This window comes from Colletotrichum fructicola (genome assembly GCF_000319635.2).
Source record: "Colletotrichum fructicola Nara gc5 chromosome Unknown KSG_Nara_v1_contig04, whole genome shotgun sequence".
Classification (NCBI taxonomy): domain Eukaryota; kingdom Fungi; phylum Ascomycota; class Sordariomycetes; order Glomerellales; family Glomerellaceae; genus Colletotrichum; species Colletotrichum fructicola.
This window is the reverse complement of record NW_027094054.1, coordinates 2,512,078-2,534,933: the sequence shown is the minus strand read 5'-3', so window position 1 is coordinate 2,534,933 and position 22,856 is coordinate 2,512,078. Positions and strand designations below refer to the sequence as shown.

Sequence of the window (22,856 nt, the reverse complement as noted above, 5' to 3'; positions counted from 1 at the left end):
CCCCCCACGCTTCCATTCGCGGCACCACAGCCCATTAGGTTGGCGGCCAAACTCCATCGTCCATCTCGGTGAACGACATCCACGCGACCGCCGTGTATCTAGTTTCCCCACGGCATCGCGTTTTTCAGCCCGACCCGACGCCGCCGCTCCCTGCCTCGCCGTGTTGTCGACGACGCGCCGGTTTTTCATCACAACCACTATTAGCATTCTAGTCTTTCATTTCGCGACGAGCCCAGCGCGCGACCAACCTTCCACACGGCTCCACTTGTCCACCTACACGAGTCTTCTTGCAAGATAATGCGCACGAGATAGTCCCTGCATCTCTTGAGATTCCAGCAGTCCATAGATTTGCAGCGCATACACTGCCAAAATGGCTTCTGTTCAAGCACCGCCTGCCGTCCAGCTCCCTGGCGCCGGCATGGCAGCCACCACACCTCAACAGGCCCAGGAGATATTTAACGTAAGATCTCTCTACCCATAGTCTGCGATGGGCATGCATCTCTGCGACGGTCAATCCTCTTGCTTTCGATGGATGATGCTAACATGACCCAGAAATTCAAGCAGATGAGAGAAAGTGGCGTCCCGAACACCGATCCCGAATACATCAAGGCCGAACAGTTCGTCTTGTCCTTCCAACAACAAGCCCGTATGCGACAGAAGCAACAACAATTTCTGCAGCAACAGCAGCAAATGCAGCGACAGATGCAACAGGCTGGCCCCAACGGTGCTGTCAATGGCGCGCAGCCTGGCCAACAGCAGCAGCCTCAACCAACACAACCTCCATCATCTACCGCCCTTGGTGCCTCTGCACTGCCGGCACAGACCTCAAATAATGCCGCCGCGTCTGGATCACCAGCCACTGCAGCCCCGTCTGCTGGACCTGGAGCTGGCCAGTTCAACCCGCAGCAGCTGAGTCTGCTTCGTCAGCAGATTCATGCATTCAAGCTCTTGACAAAGAACGCTGGAGTACCCCTGCCGATGCAGCAGGCTATCTTCGCTCAGCGTGAGCGCCGCAAGGCCATCGCCGCAGAAGCCGCCGCGCATGCTGCTTCATCAACACCAAAAGCGCCATCTCGCGACTCCGCCCAGCCCGGTTCCGCTGCTGGTGAGCCGAAGCCCGAATCTGTGCCAGAGGTTCAAGGTCCAACTTTCAAGACCGTCAAGGCCCCATACGATGACCCTACCTTGGTTCGCAAATCCATCAGTCACTTTGAACACACACAGCGCAAGAACCGCAAGCTTATCCCTGGCCTGTTCCCGACTGGAGTGGACTTCGAACATCTGCGATATGAGCGTGAATTGGTTGTCTTCAACCGCATGAGGGATCGCTATGCCGAGCTGAGAGCTACCCCGGCGAACATTGCTCACTGGGATGCCACCAAGGAGAATGTTGAGCTTGACGACAGTGCCAAGGTCAAAGCCATCATCGAAATGAAGAGTCTAGGTCTCTATGCAAAGCAGCGCGCATTGAGAGATAAGATAGGCCGTTCCATGATGTTCTACGACAACCTCGCTATGACGACTAATCGATCTGGATATCGCCGTACAAAGAAGATGACTGTTCGTGAGGCTAGAATTACTGAGAAGTTGGAGAAGCAGCAGCGAGACATTCGCGAAAACCGGGAGAAGAAGAGGCATATCGACTTCCTCCAAGCTATTACTCAACATCGCAACGAGATCCAGCAAACCGCATCCAGTCAGCGCAACAAGTCCAACAAGCTCAACAAACTCATGTTTGCACAGCATTACAACATCGAGAAGGAAGAGCAGAAGAGAATTGAGCGCACTGCGAAGCAGCGTCTCCAGGCTCTTAAGGCTAACGACGAGGAGGCTTATCTCAAGTTGCTCGACGAAGCCAAGGATACCCGTATCACCCACCTTCTCAGGCAGACCGATGGTTTCTTGCGCCAGCTTGCTGCGTCTGTCAAGAGCCAGCAACGGAAGGCCCAACAAGAGCAGTTTGACGACGAGATCCAAGAAGAGGAAGAGGAGCCCAGTGAAGTGGACAGCGACGACGAAGAAAGCGCACGGAAGATCGACTACTATGCTGTGGCTCATCGCATCAAGGAAGAGGTCACAGAGCAAGCCAATATTTTGGTCGGTGGTACTCTCAAGGAGTACCAAATCAAGGGTCTGCAGTGGATGATCTCGCTCTACAACAACAACCTCAATGGTATCCTTGCCGACGAGATGGGTCTCGGTAAAACCATTCAGACGATCAGTCTGGTCACCTACCTGATTGAGCGCAAGAAGCAGGAAGGCCCGTACCTCGTCATTGTGCCCCTCAGTACTCTCACCAACTGGACCTTAGAGTTTGAAAAGTGGGCGCCGTCCGTGTCCAAGATTGTGTACAAGGGCCCGCCTCTGGCCAGAAAGCAGCAGCAGGATAAGATCCGCCAGGGACGGTTCCAAGTTCTGTTGACCACCTACGAGTACATTATCAAGGACCGTCCGATCTTGAGTAAAATCAAGTGGTTCCACATGATTATCGACGAAGGTCATCGCATGAAGAACCAGAACTCCAAGTTGACGTCCACGATTCAGCAGTACTACCACACCCGTTTCCGCCTTATTTTGACTGGAACGCCGCTGCAGAACAACCTTACTGAACTGTGGGCCATGCTCAACTTCACGCTCCCGACCATTTTCAAGTCAGCTAAGACCTTCGATGAATGGTTCAACACGCCTTTTGCCAACACGGGAGGTCAAGACAAGATGGACCTCACGGAAGAAGAGCAGATTCTCGTCATTCGCCGTTTGCACAAAGTGCTGCGTCCATTCCTGCTTCGTCGTTTGAAGAAGGATGTCGAGAAGGACCTGCCGGACAAGACAGAAAAGGTTATCAAGTGCAAGTTCTCGGCTCTCCAATCCAAGCTGTACAAGCAGATGGTCACCCACAACAAGATTCTCGTCAGCGACGGACAGGGTGGCAAGACTGGTGCTCGTGGTCTGAGCAACATGATTATGCAGCTCCGAAAGCTTTGCAACCATCCGTTCGTATTCGACGAGGTCGAAAATCTGCTGAACCCGATGAACGTCAGCAACGATCTGCTGTGGAGAACAGCTGGCAAGTTTGAGCTGCTGGACCGCATTTTGCCCAAGTATAAGGCGACTGGCCATCGTGTGCTCATGTTCTTCCAGATGACAGCCATCATGGACATTATGGAGGACTATCTCAGGTACCGCAACATGAAGTATATGCGTCTGGATGGTACGACTAAGTCAGACGAGCGTTCCGACTTGTTGCGCGAGTTCAACGCCCCCAACTCCGAGTACTTCATGTTCCTGCTCTCCACACGTGCTGGTGGTTTGGGTCTGAACTTGCAGACTGCTGACACTGTCATTATCTACGATTCTGATTGGAACCCTCATCAGGATTTGCAAGCCCAGGATCGTGCTCATCGTATTGGTCAAAAGAACGAGGTGCGAATCTTGCGTCTCATCAGCTCCAACTCTGTTGAAGAGAAGATTCTTGAGAGAGCCAGGTTCAAGCTTGACATGGACGGCAAGGTTATTCAGGCCGGTCGTTTCGACAACAAATCTACGGAGACAGACCGTGATGCCATGCTGCGAACACTCCTCGAGACTGCCGATATGGCTGAAACGGGCGAGCAGGACGAGATGGACGATGATGAGCTCAACATGCTTCTGGCTCGTAACGACGATGAGATCGGTGTCTTCCAGAAGATAGATGAAGAACGCAGGAATGATCCGATCTACGGCGACGGACCCGGCAAACAGGCCAAGCCTCGTCTAATGGCTGAGGATGAACTGCCCGATATTTATCTTGGCGACGGAACCGTTATCGAAGAGGAGCAAGAGACCAGTCTGGGACGTGGAGCTCGTGAGCGCACGAAGGTCAAATACGACGATGGTCTAACCGAGGAGCAGTGGCTCATGGCAGTGGACGATGATGATGACTCTCCCGAAGCCGCGGCCGCCCGGAAGCAAGCTCGCAAGGACAAGCGAGAGACCAACAAGCTCAAGAGGACCGCCATCATGAACGCCGCCGAGGCATCGCCTTCCGCTAGCCGCGCCAGCACTGAAGAGGTGGAGACACCGAAGAAGAGGGGCCGCAAGCCGGGCAGCAAGAACCAGGAGAAGCGTAAAGCAGAGGAGGGTGACGATGAGCCCCCTGCCAAGAAGCGTCGCGGTCCCCAGGGCAGACCCAAAGCCGTGTCCGTGTCTGCGGTCGCTGATGTCCCACGTGTTAATCCCCACCAACGTCAAGTCCTGCAGACCAGTCTGCGTGCTCTCTACGATGGCATGATGAATCTCGAAGTCGATGATCCTGAGCCGCCTGAGGAGGAGGATGACGACGAGTCAGTGGCGGGCAAGCGCATTATCATTGGACCCTTTCTGGTACTGCCTCCCAAGCGCGACTACGCCGACTACTACTTGATCATCCAGAACCCCATCTCGATGAAACAAATCGAGACCAAGATCAAGAAGAATCAGTACTACAGCTTGAGCGAGATGCGCAAGGACGTCGATCTGATGTTCAACAACTGCCAGACGTACAACGAGGAGGCATCGCTGCTCTACCAGGATGCCCAAGTTCTTCAGGTTAGTGACGAAGCCCCCGCCGATTGAAATAATTTGCTAACCTTTACCAGAAATTCTTCCATGCAGAGCTTGAAAAGGAGCTTGAGAAGCATTCCGAGCTACGAGAGCTTGAAAGTGAAATAGCGGCCAACAAGGAGGGGTCTGCGGCGCCGAGCGCTAGTGCGAGCGTTGGGACACCTCAACCGACAACCTCTGGCACTAGAATCAAGCTCATCTCGTCAACAAACGGCACGAAAGAAGCAAATGGCAGTGCCAACGGAGCTCAAAGCGATGAGGATTAGGGTCTTCAATTCTGACGTGTCAGTGGTCACAGGAAGGTGATGTTTAATGAACTTTGAGGGTCGTTTTTTATTCGGGTTTGACGCGAGGCACGACGGCGGCCTAAACTGAACGATTCATCTGGTGGCAAGTGCCGGCTGGCTCCAAGACCACGACGTCACTGCCAAACCCTTCTACACATTTTCCAGGCGTAACGGTTAGGGGCGGTTTTTGCAATATGTAAAGGTTACGGCGGAACGGCACTCATACAACAAATACCATGGGCCAAAATAAGGGCCACCGGGGCAAGAGGCTTTCGAATGGAGGATGGCTGACGAGGACTTCTATCCCCGGTTTCACGGCGGTAGAAGCCTCGTTCGCGAGTATGTTAGATTAGCAAGCAATTGTATTTTAATAGATGTGAGCACGATGTATCGGCCGATTCACTTTCTGAAAACGTACCCAAAAAGTGCCCAGTGTGTCATGGCGAATGTCGCGATGTCTCTCCACGACTGTGTCCCTGTTGATTGGGTTCGACGGTTGATCAATTCGCCCTGAAATGGAGTAGGGAACGCCCCTGTTGGGTTGGGTGTCAATCGTAATTAGTGTTGAAGGCCCCTCCCCCAAGCCAGCAAAGCTCCCCATGATTATTGTTTTTCGTGCGGCCTTAATCTTGGCTTAATAGAGGGGGCTGGGGGCGGTGGTGGTGGTGGGATGGAGCGATCGAGGTTGGTTCGGCGGGCGGGCCGGGGGTGGCGGAGCGCTGACCTCTCTCATCCATCTCTCACGCACCCTCTCACGCACGCTGATCGCTCTCACTGGCAGAAAGCCGCGTGTCGCAAAGCTGCATTTCTACTCTGTACATCTTCTCTCTTTCTGTTTTTCCTCCCTCGACATCTCTGTCGCAATACGCATACATCAACCAAAACCATCGGAACCAACGTCGCTTTTCATCGGATATCGGTCGCGTTCATCGGCGCTGCAGTTTTACAGCACTGCGGCATCGATTCCACTTGGGCTCCGTCTGTCTTTGAAGGGCTTGGGTTGGGCTGGGCTGAGCTGGACTGGAGACGTCCGTCGCACGGTTGATCGCCTGCCTTACCTTGCCTTTTCCTTACTTTAGAGGGAGGGGCCACGGCGCAGAGGGGCGCGCGCGCGCAGCGAGCGCAGCAGGTTTTGAGGGAGACTGCGTCGTGGTGTGCGTTAGGCACACGTACGCACACACCAAACTCTTTTTTATTTTCCCGACCTTTGCTTTGGGTCTTGCCATTGCATGCCCGTATTCTAAGGTTTTTATTGGTGTTCGTCCATTGTTGGGAGAGGGAAAAGAGTGCCATTGCGTCCGATATCGTGAGACGCTTTAGATGGACCACACGTCCCCGTCCGCCCGCGGCAGCGGTCCGGAGGCCAAGGGTCCAGGGCCCGCGGGAGGAGGGCCTGGGGGAGATGGGGTGGGAGCAGGAGTTGCGTCAGTGTTGCCGGACGACATTTCTTCTGCATCTTCAATGTCGGACGAGGAGGATGCGGGCGGATATAGACCGCCGACGCCCCCGCCTCAGAGTCACGGGCAGAAGCGGCCCCCGCCGCAGAAGAGGCATTCGCAGCAGCAGTACTCGCCTGTGCCTCCGCCAGCACCGACGCCTTTACAACCGCGGGATTCGTTCAAGCCTGCCAGGGTTGAGAAACGGGAGCGAGAGAGGGACTTGCCGAGGGGGGATCGATATATCCCCCGGGACCGCGACAGAGACCGGGATCGAGATCGGGACAAGGACGACGACAGAGAAAGAGACAGAGACAGGGAGAGTCCTCGCCGCGAAAGGGACTTACCGACCAGCCGTGACAGAGATTGGGACAGCGAGAGCCCGCGGCGTGAAAGAGAGAGCCCGAGACGTGAGAGAGACGTCCCAAGAAGCCGCGATAGGGACTGGGACAGGGAAAGCCCACGGCGCGAAAGAGACGTTCCGAGGAATCGCAATAGGGATTGGGATAGGGAGAGTCCGCGCCGCGACAGAGACCGCGACAGGGACAGCCCGAGGGATCGCGACAGAGAACGGGACAGTCCGCCGCGGGACTTGAAGAGGCACAGCCTCGCGGTAGACCCCTCGCACCTCCGACGACCAACGGCGCCGCCGGCGAACGAGAGCACCCTCCACCATAACGGCAGCAAACGACAGAGCATCACGGAGCGGCTTATGAGCACGTGGCAGGCGCGCAAGGGAGGTGAGCCGCCGGCGGGGAATTCCCTCACGGCTCCCTCCCGGCGCGCCTCGTCCGCCTCAACGGCCGCGGGCAGGTTCAACCCCATCGCCCGCGTGCGCGAGTGGCTCGACACGTGCAACGCGGAGCACGGCGACCACTGCTCCGGCCCGCCGGGGGAGACGTGGCGGCCGCTGTGGCTGATCGACTCCGTCAACCGGTGCCTTGTGAGGGCGCGGGCGACGGACCGGTATATCGCGCTGAGCTACGTGTACGAGCCGCCGCTGCCGAGCACGAGGGGCCCCGTGGAGACGTTGAGGGAGAACCTGGACATGCTGACGGCGAGTCTGGACGATGCGGATATACCGCAGACGATCCTGGACGCGATGTGGTTGGCGAGGAAGGTCGGGGTGAAGTACCTGTGGGTGGACCGGTTCTGCATTGTGCAGGATGACGACGTGGAGAGGGAGGAGTACGTGAAGAATATGGCGTACGTGTTTGCGAATGCGTACCTTACGATTGTGGCTGCGGCAGGGGACGCGGAGAGCGGACTGAATGGGCTGGTGAGGCGGACGCCAGCAAAGGCGCCGCCGGGAAAGATGAAGCATGAGGATTTGATCCTCGGGTCGAGGTGGGCCACACGGGCGTGGACGGTGCAGGAGGGTATGTACTCGCGGAGGAAGGTGTACGTGTTCGAGGAGACGGTGACGTGGGAGTGCCATTGCGAGGTGTGGCAGGGGGCGCCCGGGGCTGGGGGCCGGTTCAGCAAGATACTAAAAGGGGGCAACAAGAACGCGCCGTGCCTGGCCCGGACGTTCCCTGCGGCGACGGGATTCCTGCACCCCGTGTGGCCCGACATGGACGAGTACGCGCGGATTGCGATGGACTACAGCTCGAGACGGGTGACGCTCATGTCCGACACGACGAGGGCCCTGCGGGGCATCACGACGGTCATGTCCAAGTCCTTCGCGGGCGGGTTCGTGTTCGGGATGCCGGTGTGCTTCCTGGACATCGCCATGCTGTGGCAGCCCCGCGCGATGATTAGGAGGAGGATGATGGTGCAGCCCGTCACGGGGATGAACCCGCTCCCGAGCTGGAGCTGGCTCGGATGGCACTACGACGGGGTTCCCGCGGACATGTCGCTGTGGAGGGCGGCGGCGGATTACGTGCAGGACGCGCCGCCGGTCTCAGGAGGGGGCCGAAAGGAGAAGCGGTTCAAGAGCCCGTACGCGTTCCGGCTGAGGCCGTTGGTCAGCTTCGAGCTTACGGACCGGGCGACGTACACACGGCTGCCGAACGATGGGCTGATGTTCCGTGACCGGCGGCACCGCAGGACGCAGCCGTTGCCGGCGGGGTGGTCGAGGAGCGGCGGTGGCGGGTTTCGGTATGCGGGGGATCCGGAGTGTGTTTTCCGGTACCCGGTGCCGGTGGGGGAGATGAACGGGCCGGACGCGGCAGCGGTGCCGTTGGGGGATTACTCGATGAACGCGACGCTACTGTCGTTCAGCACCACGGTGGCCTACCTGGAGGTCGACTTTGCGATGGCGAGGAACGCTGCGCCGGTGGATGGCAAAGGTGCCGCCGCCGCCGCCGCGGGAGCTGCTGTCAATGGTGCTTCCGCCGTGGGAATCGCTGGGCCCGGCAGGGGATATGGCGTGCCGCTTGCGATCGGGAACATCTGGTCGCGGACGGGCAAGTGGTGCGGGAACGTGACGGCGCACGACAGCTGGCTCGGCCTGCAGGGGGCGAACCACACCGGGGAGGAGAAGTTGGAGTTCATTGCCGTGTCGACGGCGAGCGAGAGGGGCGGGAGCCACGTGTTTGATATCCAGGCGTTCCGGGACAACATGGACGAGGACGAGATTGTGGACTTTGTTAATGTGCTGTGGGTTGAGAGGGTGGGAGGTGTGTGCTACCGGAGAGGACTGGGGCATGTCGTGCAGCGGGTTTGGGATGCGGTTGCGAGGGATCGGGTTGAGATATTGCTTGGGTAGTGTGTGCCTTTGGCCGTGGGTTGAAAATGAGGTGGAAGTTTGTTCAGATAGTTGTAGTGAACAGGATCTTGGATGGGGGGCCATCTGAGGTGATTTATGATTAGCAGGTGGTTGACGATGGGTTGGCAACGTAGTTGAGGGCACATCTAGGTGATGCCTTTTGTGTGGCCCACGATGCTTGGCGTTCTGAGCACGGAAACAAGCTATACTCTTCGGACTTCGCAATGACCCAATTAATATGAATCCTGCATGTCCAATCTCGCCATTTGACTGCCTGTCCTGCTCAGGTATTAAGCCAGACATTGCCGATGCTCATCGATGCCCGACAGCGTTTTGTCTGCCTGTGAATCTGAACGGCTTTGCAGATCACCTCAAAGTCTCGCGGAGCTTACCTCAGAAACCCCAATCATGTATCCCCGCTTGATCCAGGAACGGCGCAGATCCACGTGGTTCATCCCACGTCAATTGTCCGAACCTGGAGCTAAATCTGAAGATGGGGGGTCACATGGTAGGATTCGAGATTATCCATTGGATCTGCCCATGAATCCCATGTTCAGGGGATGTGTATTTTAGTGTTCCTCAATGTTTTGCATTCGTGTGCTAGTCGAGCTTGACCGCCTAGATACTTTGCTCACCCTCCCCTCACCGACGGACCTAGCCATGATGTTCGTGCGTGGTATGGGGATTGACTCGTCAGTCCCGACACGGTAGGTGGAATGCACACCGTAGTTCCTCTAAGAAATCTAGGGTATTGTGTTGCATTGAAGCTCAGGTGGACTAGGCCTTTTGGAAGAAAGCTGCATTGCTGTGGTTTTGCTGCTCTGCTGAGCTCGGGTTCCTCGCTGGATGGCCGCATCTTACAATGACGTCAAACCAGCCCCCATGCCAACACTCCTGACGATGGATAAGGCGACGATAAGAGGGCAACAAACCTCTCGCATGCTATTTTAACTCAAATGCCAACTCAGCAATTCTGTATTCGTTGTGACCTTGATAGATTCATTTAGCTGCGCAATCCACTAATGCTGGAATGCCACGCGTTCAGTATCTCGTCAGAGGTTAGGCCATCAGCAGCGCGAGCGCTTCATTCAATCGTTCAGCGGTGCAATTGAGTTGACCACGACAAAAGGGATGGCTATGGCTTGGCCCGACCAAAAGTTTGTGACTTGTGTGTCGGTACTCAGCACTAAATGTCGGTGGGCAGCAGAAAGGAGTGCCCATGGGATGGGACAAAAATTACTGCAGATCTTATTTGTTTTGGCCCAGGCTGACGCCTAACTCATCTGTGTGATTGAGACACATTATCCACGACCAATTGCTAAACTACATCACCGTGCAAAAGAGATTGGTATTCGCACGAATACGCAAAAAACTGATCGTGGCAGGGCTCGAACCTGCGACCTCTCGCGGACATCAATGTGAGGCGAGAATCTTAACCAACTAGAACACACGACCTTGTTGAACTTTTCAGCCAATTCTGAGCCTGAGTTCCCTTGCAGAACGCGCTGGCTTGATTACAGCGAGATTTTGTTGACCTGGACCTCATTGAGCCGAACAGAACCGCAACATCCTCCGGAACAACTACAAATGCTTTTGCATGAGCTGAGAAACTCAATGGCATTCATCAATTGACAAAGGGAGAGAGAGCTTCCCTATTCATCTGGTTTTTGCTCTTAGTTTTAGTTGCGAGGTTGATCGCTGGATGTTGCTTCATAACAAGCGTCCAACTTCTGCTCAACAGGGCACATCACATATCCGTCTTCAGAACATATAAATCATCCTAGTCTCGATCACAGGTGAGCATTGAGACTCAGTAGTTCTTGATAGAAGCTTGCTTTGACTGAAATCAAAGCATTGAAAGCAGCTCAAACATCACAACAGCTTTGAACGCTGATCCAAAAAGTTAGGCCGGTACCGGGGCGAACCCCACCACCCACGCAAAACCTGAACAGGAGGGGTTGAGTTCAGTGGACAGCAGCGGATCCGTGGTGACGCATCTCGAAGAGGAACCTCCTTCAACACCTTTCAGCCACGGCTAAAAAAGCACACAAGTACACGCAGATATGACTCGATTCAGGCCGTGTATAGACCTGCACGCGGGGCAGGTCAAGCAGATCGTCGGCGGCACGCTGGACAGCACGACGGCGGAGCTCAAGACCAACTTCGTGTCGACGCACCCGCCGGCCTACTTTGCGAAGCTCTACCGGGACAATGACCTCACGGGCGCGCATGTGATCATGCTGGGGCCGGGGAACACCGAGGCCGCGAGGGAGTCGCTTAAGGCGTGGCCGGGCGGGCTGCAGGTCGGCGGAGGCATCAACGACGGGAACGCGAGGGAGTGGGTTGAGGCGGGCGCGGAGAAGGTCATCATCACGTCGTACCTGTTCCCCGAGGGCCGGTTCAGCCAGCAGAGGCTGGACGCGGTGCTGGAGGCCCTCGGGGGCGACAGGGGCAAGCTCGTGATCGACCTGAGCTGTCGGCGGCGCGGGGACGATAGGTGGTTTGTGGCTATGAACAAGTGGCAGACCATCACGGACATGGAGGTCAACGCAGGTTGGTTTTCACGTTTGAAATCAATCACTTGCTGAAGAAGTGGCTGACTGAGGTAAACACATTTTTCCAGAATCTATCAAGCAGTTGGAGCCGTACTGCTCCGAGTTTCTCATCCACGCCGCGGACAACGAGGGTCTGCAGAAGGGCATTGACGAGAAGCTCGTGGAGAGGCTGGCGGAGTGGTGCAGCCTGCCGGTCACGTACGCAGGCGGCGGCAGGAACCTCGAGGACCTGGAGATGGTGAAGAAGCTGAGCAAGGGCAAGGTGGACCTGACGATTGGCAGCGCGCTGGACTGTTTCGGTGGCAACGGGGTCAAGCTGGAGGAGTGTGTGGAGTGGAACAAGGGCCAGCAATGAGGCAGTAGGGTAGCAGTCATATCAAAAAAAGTTTTTGGGACATTGAAAAGACACCTCTCTCTATCTTTCTCGCAGAGTTGTTGAGATGACAGGCGTCACATTCGGGTGGGTGACCGTGCGGCTGGGACGAGGGCGGCGGCGTTGAGTCGTTTCAGCCAGTGCGACGCTAGAAAACCGGAAGAGAAGGCGGAAGAGTAGAAAGAGAAAAAAACAACGAGTTAGTTTAGTTTCCAGTTGTAAAGTAAAACACACGATACTCCTCTTTGTTTGGTGCCCGTGGCGATACGATGAGGCTAAGGGGACTAAGAGGGCCCCGTTCTGCGAGATTTACGTACATGTGTACGTACATGGAGATGCACGATCGATGATGTGCTTCCGGCTGGGCATTTATTCTCCTTCGTATCCGTTCTTCCCCTCTCTCGCCGGGGCTGAGGAGGATGACAGAAGGAAGAGGAGGGGGAGGCAGTGGAAGGGAGGGGCAATCCGATGGGATGGGGGCAGATGGTGCACCTGGCTCGTGGAGAGAGACAGTGAGGATGGAGAATGGAGACAGAGACTGGAGACTGGAGGCGTCTGGACATGGGATCTTGACAGGAGGAACCACAAGGGGAGGGAGGGGGAGTCAGTCAGTTGCGGCGCGGCGCACATCGGGCCTTGGGAAAAAAGCGATGGCTTTTGCGCCGGCGGGGGCGGGGACGCAGATGGTGCAGCTTCTAGGAACAAAGTCCGGGCGATCAATTGCGCGGCTACCTTACCGTAGGTTAGCTACATGTGAAAGAGGCCGGATCATGACTTGACAGACGCAACGGTTTATAACGAAGCTAGAAGATAACAACCTTTCAAAAGAGAGGAGAAACACGCCAGGCAAACGGACGGCTGCAGCTAGGCAACCCGAGTTGCGCAAGTGAGGGACCACGGCAAGATAAGACAGCGGGAAGGAGATATCCGCTTTTCGGAGGGCATGGTGATACTCTACCAACACGCAATGCACCTCTGCAGTACCCCTAGCAACTCCATAAATGGCCTGCCCAGTACGAATAGTCTTCTACGGATACATAACCCAAGCCTCGAGGCTAAAGACTAATAAACAGCCTACCCAAGACTGAGAGAGGGCCCTGTCAGACTCGACACAGATGCGATGCGCAGATAGACAGAAAGCACGACATCGTGTGCCTTGCGCCGGACAGAAGCGAGCTCTATGGAGCTGGACCAGGGACGGGAAACAAGGTGCTGGGCCACGGTCATCACGATGACTTGGACTTGGTTGAATGGCATTGTCTGATGGGATGGCGAGATCCTTGCTCTCAGCTGCCGTGTTGGCCCGGCGAATTGTGCATGTACGGCGGCTCGACAACAACACAGGAAGCAGGTTGTTGTTTACTTTGACTCCTCGTCTGCAGCTTTTGGCCTTGCCTTGCCTATGCCCATGCCTGGCCTTGCATACTAAGTACAATGCCCTTCCTTGCTTGGTGTCCCTGGACAGGCAGGCATCCGACCACTACACGGCTAGAGGCTTTGCTTTGCTCTCCATGTTGCTTGCTTGCTTGCTTCTTCTCCCTGCAGTGTGTTCCTTGGGTTGGCCATCGAGGCCCATTACTCGCTCGCTAAGGTCACAGAAAGAGTGGGAACGTGCGGCAGAAACAGTGGTGATGGAGTGGTGCTCCAGGCGGGTAGCTGGTGGATAGCGGCGGCCTTTGGGGCACCTGCCAACTGAAGCTGCCCCCCCATCCACTGACTGCCGTGTGTGCCCCTCGTCTACGGTAGGTACCTCGTAGAAGTAAATACGCCGTCGCCAGGAGCAACGCCCGCCCGACAAAGAGCTGCCTTCCTTGTTTGTTTACTTCTCCCGCACCCGCGCACCAATCACCGCTTCCCCGCCTCAACCTCGATTGCAACCGCCGCCTGCCCTTAAACAACAAGACAAACCACACCGACCAACAACACGGCCTGCTTCTTCTCTTGTTGCCTTCTCACCACCTTCCCCCCGTCGTCAGGAACGCTACTCTTATTGTTGCTGCACTTTGGCGGCACCGCCTTTTGGTCTTTTTTTTGTGTGCGTTGCCTGTTGTTTTGCGACCTTCTACCCGCATCCCGCCATTCATCCGAACCTTCTCCTGCTCCATTCCAGCCATCCCTCGTCAATCAATCACATCCACCAGAGCATCGGAATTTCACCACGGCAAGGAAAAAAAAAAGGGCAGAGCGAAAGAAGTGTCCCCACGAGACGCAATACGTCAAACATTCATTCTAGTACAACCTTTACGCATCGCGTTTTCCCCTTTGTGTCTTGCGAGCCGCTCCGAATTCTACGACAATCCCCGAGAGCAGGATCCGCCGCAGCAAAGCCTGCCCGACCCTGAATTTCTTTTCGAGCATTCATCGCCAAAACTCATCTACTACTACGACTGTTTTCCGCCAGATGCGCCTTCGCGGCCACAGAAACATCACCTAAAATGGCATCTCAAGAGGACCCAGTAAGTGCCTCTGCCCGCAGCCCAGTGCTCATTGCATCCTCGCGACTAACACCGTCACCTCAGGTACACCCTTTGCGCATCTCCAAGGGCTCCACGGGCTCAACGGGATCACCGCCTCCCAAGGCAGCGAACCTCCCTCGCGCACTTTCAGAGTTGTCCCCTTCGGACCTTAGACGAAACTCTCCCAGCTTCAAGCAGCCATCCAAGGTAAGCGGATCGTGTCTTAGACAGCCCCCCCCGGTCCAGAACCTCCTCTAACAAACGCCGCGCAGAAGATGACTCTGAACACCGACTCCTCTCCATTCCAGTCGTCTCCAATGGAGACCACCACGTCACCTAGGCTGTTTTGGCAGAAGCGCAACCTCGACTCCATCAGCACCGAGACCCAGAACCTATACGGCGGTCGCCACGGCTCGCCCTCACCAACCCGTCGCACATCCATCGAACGCCTGCAAAAGGCTTCGCGCGTCAAGAATAGCAACATCCTCGCTCTCGAGCAGAAGCAGGAATACGACCCTACCAGAGTGCCTCAGATCGAACGCCCTCTTGCCAACTACTCGGCATCTGCATATGGAGGATCAGCCGCCCCTACCGCCATCATCAACGGGCTTCGGTCCTCGGACTCTCTGAGCAGGGGTTTCGGCCACCAGCGCAACAACAGCAGCAAGTCGAACATCCCCATCTACAGCCCGGCAACGAGCCCGACCAAGGCTTCTGCCGACGCCACTCCGATGCAAGCCAGCTTCTCCAGCCCTCCCAAGAGCCCTGGCAAGGAGCCCGGATCACCCATGAAGTCGTCGCTCTCTCGCAGCAACTTCAAGAGCAGCTTCGACCCCGAGACCGGCACATGGTCTGCCGATACCTCCTTTGACGACCGCGAGCTTCCCTCCGGCAAATCCCTCCACAGACACGCCAAGAGCGTCACCTTTGATGCGGCGCCGCCTCAGATCAACGAGTATGAGATGGCCACACCCGACATTTCATCCATCGGATCCAACTCCCGCGAGGGCAGCTTCGATTCTATGGATGACGAGGATGATGATGAGGAGCACTACCATCTCGGCGACCACGACATCGGAGAGGACAGCTTCGACGCTTCTTTGGAGGACACAGATAAGACACCTGTCGTCGGCCCCGATGACTGGAGGCAGTCTGCTGAGCGCATGGAGGACCCCTTCGAGAGCAGCCCCATGCCCGAGTCACTGCCCGCCCGCCCCGGTAGGCCAGAGCATGTTCGCTCCGACTCCTCCACCTCAGACCATCGCCCCTTGCCGCCTCTCCCCGGCATGGGTGGCTCATTCACCCGCAGCGAGTCTCGCCTCAGCGATTCTCGTGGCTCACCTGGCATCTCAGCTACTGCTGAGAGGATGCTGGGTACCCACCGCAGCTTGCCTTCACCGCCGCCCGCGGCCGCTGCTGCAAGCAAGTCGGAGATCCAAAGTATCGGCAACGGCAAGATGACTCTGGAGGAGAGACTGAAGCTTATGATGCTTTCGGACGACCACAAGTCGGCCAGCGAGCAGCAGAGAGAGCGTCGTCTCCGTCGTGGCGCTCAACGCGATAGATTCCAGAGCCCTTCGTCCGAGACGGAGACTGCTGAATCGAGCATGCTCGAGGCCGATGAGGAGGATGACACCATCGGTGACATCTCGGCGCTCGAGGACTATGAGCTGCCAACTCGCATCTCTCGCGAATCCATCCTCCGCCGCGTTAACACTGGCGAAACCGCACAAGAGGCCGAGTACTTCTCCTCCCCGGCGCCTAGCTCCAGCCCGGAGCGCCCAAGCCCTGAGCGTCGCCTCCCCCTTCCCCTTGACCCCGACGTTCCTATTCCTTCCACCGAAGACTCCATCTTGGACGATGAAGTTTCCGACTTGTCGGATGAGGAAGGCAGTGTCATCATCCACCGCGATGAGGACACTGATGCCGAGACTGAGTCTATCACTGACTTCTACGCCCGATCCGAGGATGAGAACGATGCGGACTCTGCAAGCCACTACTCTGACGGCCCCGCTCGCGTGCCTGAAGTCACTCAAGTGGATGAGGAGATCCTCACTCCTCGTGCTGCTAGCCCCCAGCAGGCTTTCCAGTCTTTCGATATTGCTTCTGAAATAAGGCCTCTTGAGCTCAAGTCCGACAAGACTGGAAACACCCCTACTGAGTCGCCTGTCGAGTCTCCTATGGAGCTGCCCGCCAAGGAGCCTACCTCCGGGCCTGAGGAGGTCATTGAGCCTGAGGCTGAGATGGAACCCGAGATTCAGGAGATTGAGCAAGAGCAGGAGAAGCAGGTCGAGTCGCCTGCTTCCATCCGTTCTGGTCTGCCTGAGATGAAGGATGAAGCCAAGGAGAATGAGTTCTCCAAGGGTCTACAGTCCTTCATGTTGCCGCCTCCTCCCGAGCCCACAGCTCAAGACCTGGAAGAGCTTCAGCCCCCTCCCAAGATGGCTGACGTTCAGGCTCAGCGTCCCTTTACTCCTCCCCAGCTTCAGGGTCTCTACGACGGCTCTGGCTGGGGCGAGCCGGAGGATGAATACGACGATGAACCCGGTACGCCCGAGTCCGTCATTCATCGCCCGATTGAGGATTCGGACGAGGAGTCAGACTTTGAGGAGTCCATGCTTGAGCATCCTCCCTCGATTGCCGAGGAGCCCCTGGAGTCCCCTGCTATTCCCGAGCGTCAGGCAACCATCAAGGCCTCCGGCTCCAAGCTCAAGACTAGGCCGTCCAACACTCCCTCCGACATCATTGCCATGAGGGAAGCCCGGCGTCAAGTTAGTCGCGAGGTGCCAGATATTCCCCCTATCCCTGAGCGTCACCGCAACAGACTGTCTCGCGATCTTACCGAGGAGTCCAACGTCGGTGAAGACTACTACACACAGCGCCACCCGAGCTTCAAGAAGCGCAGTCTCACCCTGGATCTTGACTTTGGTCTCAGTCTCGACCAAGATTTCGATCGCGTCATCGAACAACAAAAGGTTGCTTTTTCTCAACAAGTTTACGAAGCCTCCCAGATTGCGAGCAAAAGCCTCAGCAGACAAGCGTCTAGGCCGACCGCATCCAACAGAGAGATCATCGCAGAAGAAACACAATCACAGAATGCTAACATCAAGTCTCGTAATCAGCGCGGATACCTCATGCGTCAGAACACAAAGCTTGTTACCGCAAGTGACAAGGAATCTGATGACAAGTGGAAGACCAGATCGGCTGGCAACTCCCCGGTCAAGACCGACCGCCCGCAGTCGTGGACCGTCGAGCCCTGGAATGGTAGGCCCAGACAGAAGAGCGTACGACGATCGCGCGCCCACACCAGCGGACCGGCGCCGCCCTTGCCCGGCCAGGAGAGCAACGCCCACACTCTCAACCCGTTGGCTGAGGAGGACTTGAACCCCGAGTTGGCTACCGAGGAGAGCGGTGAGCGCGGCAGACTCTTCATCAAGGTGTTGGGTGTGAAGGATCTGGATCTTCCCATCCCTAGAAGTGAGTCGTACTGTTCGTTGAAGCGCCATATGATGCTAACAATTCCCAGACGAGCGAACTTGGTTCAGCTTGACCCTCGACAACGGTGTTCACTGTGTCACCACGGCTTGGCTTGAGCTCGCCCGCAACGCTCCCATCGGCCAGGAGTTCGAACTTGTTGTGCCTAATGATCTCGAGTTCCAACTGACGCTCAACGTCAAGCTCGAGAAGCCTTTGCCGAAGAAGGTCGTTGTGCAGTCGTCTCCTACTAAGGCTAGCAAGCCCAAGACGTCTACCTTTAGCAGGGTGTTCGCGTCCCCCAAGAAGCGCAAGGAGATGGAGCTGCGCGCCCGTGAGGAGGAGGAGAGACAGGCAGCGCAGCAGCGTGAAGCCCAGGCCAGACAAATGAAGGTTGCGCCCAGCGCCTGGGATTTGTTGTCACCCCTCGCCGCCGAGGATGGCAGCTTCGCCCGCTCCTACGTCTGCCTCAAGGAGCACGAATCTCGCTGCTACGGTCGCCCATACGTCGTCAACGTTGCCTGCTTCAACGAGTGGGCCACGGAGGAGGCTGCCTTTGCGTCCAGCGTCAAGAGCAAGCGTGGTAGCACCGCGGTTGTTCGCCGTGCCCCGTACAAGATTGGAAAGCTGGAGCTCCAGCTCCTCTTCGTCCCGCGCCCTAAGGGAGCCACGGACGACGACATGCCCAAGAGCATGAACTCTTGCATTCGGGAGATCAAGGCTGCCGAGGAGCGTCTCTCCAAGAACTGGGAGGGCCACTTGAGTCAGCAGGGTGGCGATTGCCCGGTAAGATAGATACCTTAATGTCTGTTACTTGACTTCTTTGCTAACATCACTCTTAGTACTGGCGTCGTCGCTACTTCAAGCTTGTCGGCACCAAGCTGACGGCCTACCACGAGGCAACTCGTCAGCCCCGTGCCACCATCAACCTCGCCAATGCCAAGCGCCTGATTGACGATCGACGCGCATTGACGGAGAAGGAGACGACAGGCAAGGGTGGCCGTCGCCGCAGGTCTGCCTTTGCCGAAGAAGAAGAAGGCTACATGTTCGTCGAGGAAGGCTTCCGCATCCGTTTCAACAACGGCGAGCTCATCGACTTCTACGCCGACACGGCCGAGGACAAGGAGGGCTGGATGCAAGCGCTCACGGACGTCGTCGGTCGACCCGAGGGTGGAGGCGAGGGCGACGACGGACCTCGCAGCAAGGGCAAGTGGTGCGAGCTCGTGCTCAAGAGAGAGGATGCGCTGCGACGTCGGGCAGAGGGCCGGCGCGTGCACTCGCGGACCAAGAGCACATTCAACTAAAGCGATACCCCCTTCTTTTCTTTATGATTTTGGCATGACCGGGACGATCGGAGAGGACGAGGACGAAGGAACGGGAGACACTGCATGATCTATGATTCTCTTGGACCAGGTGTTCGTGATCGGATGATAATGTGTCTCGTCCGCTCTTGACCGAAAAAAGATGGCTTGCGTCTGCCTCGCGCACCCTCGCCCCAATGTTTAATAATTTGGCTGATAGGACGGCGTTTGGGCATGGTTTGGAAGGCAAGCAAGCAAGCAAAGGGTGGAAGTTCCGGAGATTGTGAGAGTCATTGTCTATGTGGTTTTTCTCTTTTCCTACTAGATTCGTACGCGGTCTCTGGAAGCATTATTCTGGAGTCGGGTTTCCCGTTTAGGTGTACGTATGATGTAGTACTAAAATGGGAGGTTTATATCATTTTGACATGCGCGGGTTGGTGGTGGTTGTCGTGATAAAGTCGACGCGGCATGCCGCCTCTCACCTCGGTGAGGAAAAGGATCACGTGCAGCACAGGCGTGATGTGCATGAACTTGAGAACTTCCATGGCTGGACCCTTGCTCCATCATTTTGCTGTAAGTGGAGGGAGCCACGGAGGCGCAGCTGGCCCGGGGGAGTTTCACGCAAGGTATCCATCTGTAATTCCAGCGCTGAACGTCTTCAGTAAGTGGAAGTGGGTACGTAGCTCCTTGGACGTGGGCAGCGGGCTGGTTGCGAGCCTGTGAGTGACGGGGCGGCGGGATGGGCGCAATGAGCAGCAATGTCGCTCCAGTGTCGCTCCTCGTAGCGGCGGGAAGGTAGAAGAGGCAGGTCCAGTGAGGTGGGTGGAAAAGGTACCTGAAATAAGGTACCCTGGTGCTGCGGATGGAACCAGCAGCACCACACTCATCTGTCAAGGTCCCGCCGGGCCCGCCATTGGGAGGAACAGCGGGCAGCTCTACACTACACTAGTGTACCTTGAGGTAAGGTAATGCTAACTGTAGCTATTGATTCCTCCGCGTTCCCAGTCGTCGTCCTCGTCGTCCCCTTTTGCCTTTGGATCACCAAAACTCGTCGCAGGCCTTGGCCTTTTGCACACAGCATTCTCTATCGTCTATCGTCTGCATCTTTGCGATACCCCTTCCCTCCCTCTCCCGACTCACCCCCGTTTTTTCCATACCCGTTTAACATAATACATCATTCCATATGGCGGGCCGCTTTGTACGAGCGTCGAAGTATCGTGGGTCTCTCTCCGTCATCCCCTTTGTCGCAACCGCCCGCGTTGCGCTGCGACGAGCTGACTGCTGACGCCCGACCTCTCTCTACACAGGACACGTCTTTGGAAAGCCGACTCGCAAGGAGTTCTGCTACGACAACCTTCACATTAGCCGAAATGCGTGGGATACCAACCTGGTGAAGGTAAGGGGGGACTAGACTTTTTTTTTCTACGGTCGTCGGGCACGAGACACGTCAATGGGTCGCCCGCGAAATTGAAGAGACGCAAAGAAGCTGACGAGACACTTCTCTCTACTGCTAGGCCAACCCCGAATACCTCTCGGTCAATTGGGAAGCTGGCGGCGGCGGCGCCTTCGCCGTCATCCCCCTCGGCGAGAAGGGAAAGCTCCCCGACCAGATCCCGCTGTTTCGAGGCCATACCGCCACCGTCTTGGATACCGACTGGTACGCCGATCCCGCGACCGCCCTGCCCCCCCTACACCTGCCTCAAGCGCACGCGACATGCTGACGGCTCACGTGCCAGGAACCCCTTCAACGACCGCATCATCGCCTCCGGTTCTGAGGACGGAAAGGTCTTTATCTGGGAGGTTCCCGAGAACTTCACCCTCTACACGGATGCCGAGGAGCCCGGCCATGTTTCTCCCGTTAGCAAGCTCGCCGGCCACTCGAGGTTCGTCGCGCCACGAAACCAATCACCCCCCCCCCCCTGTGAGCTATAGTTGCTGACTGCTAGACGTACAGAAAGGTTGGCCAGGTCCTCTTCAACCCCGCCGCCGAGAACATCCTCGCGTCCGCGTCCGGCGACTTCACGATCAAGCTGTGGGACATTGGCACCGGCCAGTCCACCCACTCCTTGAAGCACAATGACATCGTGCAGAGTCTGTCCTGGAACGCCAGCGGCAGCCTGCTGGTCACGACCTCCCGCGACAAGAAGATCCGCGTGTGGGATGTGCGCGCCGAGAAGCCCGTCCACGAGGCGCCTGGCCACCCGGGCGCCAAGAACAGCAGAGCTGTGTGGATGGGCGAGCACAACCGTTTCGCGACTTGCGGTTTCTCGAGAATGAGCGAGCGTCAGATCGCCCTGTGGGAGCCTGGCCGCAACGAGCCTATTGGAGGATTTACCATGTTGGACTCCATTTCGGGTGTCTGCATGCCCTTCTGGGGTTGGTGCTGTCTTCCGAGTGCCCATTGCTGAAGTGCTGACTTTGTGTAGACGAGGGATCCAACTGCCTGTACCTTGCTGGAAAGGGGTGAGTGATTTGGTGCGGCGCTTTGATGAAGATGAAAGCCTTGCTGACGCGTCTGCAGTGACGGCAACATTCGTTACTTTGAGTACGAGAACGACAAGTTTGAGTTCCTCAGCGAGTACAAGTCTGCGGAGCCCCAAAGAGGAATTGCCTTTGTTCCCAGACGTGGAATTAACGTGAGTTCATGCAGCCTTTCAAGCAGCGGCGCAATGTCTGACTCCAGCAGGTCCATGAGAACGAGGTTATGCGCGCTTACAAGACGGTCAACGACACTTACATCGAGCCCATCTCCTTCACTGTCCCCCGCAGAGCCGAAACCTTCCAGTCCGACATCTTCCCTCCTGCCACCGGCCTCAAGCCTGCTGTCAGCGCCAAGGAGTGGCTTGAGGGCAAGGACGGCATCCCCAACAAGATCGACCTCGAGAGCGTGTACGAGGGAACCGCGCCGAAGGAGGTCGTCGCCGACTACAAGCCCCCTACGATCGCCTCCGCCCCCACGCCGGCCGCCAAGCCTGCGCCGAAGCCCGCTCCCGCCCCCGCGCCGGAGCCTGCGCCCGTCTCGCGCTCGCCGCCTCCGTCGATGAAGGACCAGGGTGCGTCCATGGCCAACATGGCGTCCAAGTTCAAGGATGACGAGCCCGCCGAGCCGGAGGTGGAAGACGACAACTCGAGCTTCGAGGAGGTGCAGAGACCAGCTCAGCGCGCCGCGCCCGCTGCTGCTACCCCTGCCCGTGTCGAGCACGCCACCAAGATCCCCTCTCCCATCAAGCCCGCCTCCCCTGCCTTCAAGTCCCCCGCCAGCACATCGCAACCGTCCCCCATTAAGCAGGCTGCCCCCTCTCCCAGCTCCTCGGGCCATATCGAGTCCTCATTGGACCAGATCCGACAGATGCTGGAGCAGCAGACCAAGCTCATCGGCAAGCAGAACGACAAGATTAGCCAGCTGTCGGCCGAGGTGGAGGGTCTGAAGCGCAAGGTGAACGCGGGTGGATCTCAGGACCAGAGCGAGAGGATCAGACAGCTGGAGCTGGAGCTCGAAGCCGCGCGGTCTTAGATCACATCACATCCTTGATGTTACTACAAATACCGCTGCTGCCGCTGCTGATGCTGCTGCCCGAATGTGTGTTACTTAAACTAGGGGAGGGGTGTGTGTGAACAGTGGGGGAAAAGATGTGATGAAAACGGGGGGATTTTGGGATGGATAGCAAGCAGTGTTTGTCAAA

At 57.0% G+C, this 22,856-nt stretch overlaps 5 protein-coding genes across 5 annotated transcripts; all 5 read left to right on the top strand.

Annotated features, from left to right (window-relative positions):
* Positions 1–370: 370 nt before the first annotated feature.
* Positions 371–4,847, top strand: snf21 (Chromatin structure-remodeling complex subunit snf21; the record flags this gene model as incomplete). The annotated part of the gene is made up of 3 exons (XM_032034200.1): positions 371–460; positions 553–4,566; positions 4,617–4,847. 3 exons carry the CDS (start codon positions 371–373, stop codon positions 4,845–4,847), a joined length of 4,335 nt encoding a protein of 1,444 aa, XP_031886543.1.
* A 1,482-nt stretch (positions 4,848–6,329) lies between these two features.
* Positions 6,330–9,014, top strand: nipblb-2 (Nipped-B-like protein B; the record flags this gene model as incomplete). Its single annotated transcript, XM_032034199.1, has 1 exon — positions 6,330–9,014. One exon carries the CDS (start codon positions 6,330–6,332, stop codon positions 9,012–9,014), a length of 2,685 nt encoding a protein of 894 aa, XP_031886550.1.
* A 2,063-nt stretch (positions 9,015–11,077) lies between these two features.
* his-7 (1-(5-phosphoribosyl)-5-[(5-phosphoribosylamino)methylideneamino] imidazole-4-carboxamide isomerase) lies at positions 11,078–11,924 on the top strand (the record flags this gene model as incomplete). The annotated part of the gene is made up of 2 exons (XM_032034198.1): positions 11,078–11,567; positions 11,638–11,924. The coding sequence occupies 2 exons, from the start codon at positions 11,078–11,080 to the stop codon at positions 11,922–11,924; spliced, it is 777 nt and encodes a 258-aa protein (XP_031886549.1).
* A 2,453-nt stretch (positions 11,925–14,377) lies between these two features.
* On the top strand, positions 14,378–19,176 carry BUD4 (Bud site selection protein BUD4; the record flags this gene model as incomplete). Its single annotated transcript, XM_032034197.1, has 6 exons — positions 14,378–14,398; positions 14,462–14,605; positions 14,671–17,373; positions 17,521–17,875; positions 17,925–18,658; positions 18,715–19,176. 6 exons carry the CDS (start codon positions 14,378–14,380, stop codon positions 19,174–19,176), a joined length of 4,419 nt encoding a protein of 1,472 aa, XP_031886552.1.
* Positions 19,177–20,356: 1,180 nt separating this feature from the next.
* Positions 20,357–22,687, top strand: crn1 (Coronin-like protein crn1; the record flags this gene model as incomplete). Its single annotated transcript, XM_032034196.1, has 8 exons — positions 20,357–20,390; positions 20,481–20,569; positions 20,688–20,830; positions 20,910–21,056; positions 21,128–21,549; positions 21,600–21,636; positions 21,695–21,809; positions 21,860–22,687. The coding sequence occupies 8 exons, from the start codon at positions 20,357–20,359 to the stop codon at positions 22,685–22,687; spliced, it is 1,815 nt and encodes a 604-aa protein (XP_031886551.1).
* Positions 22,688–22,856: the final 169 nt, after the last annotated feature.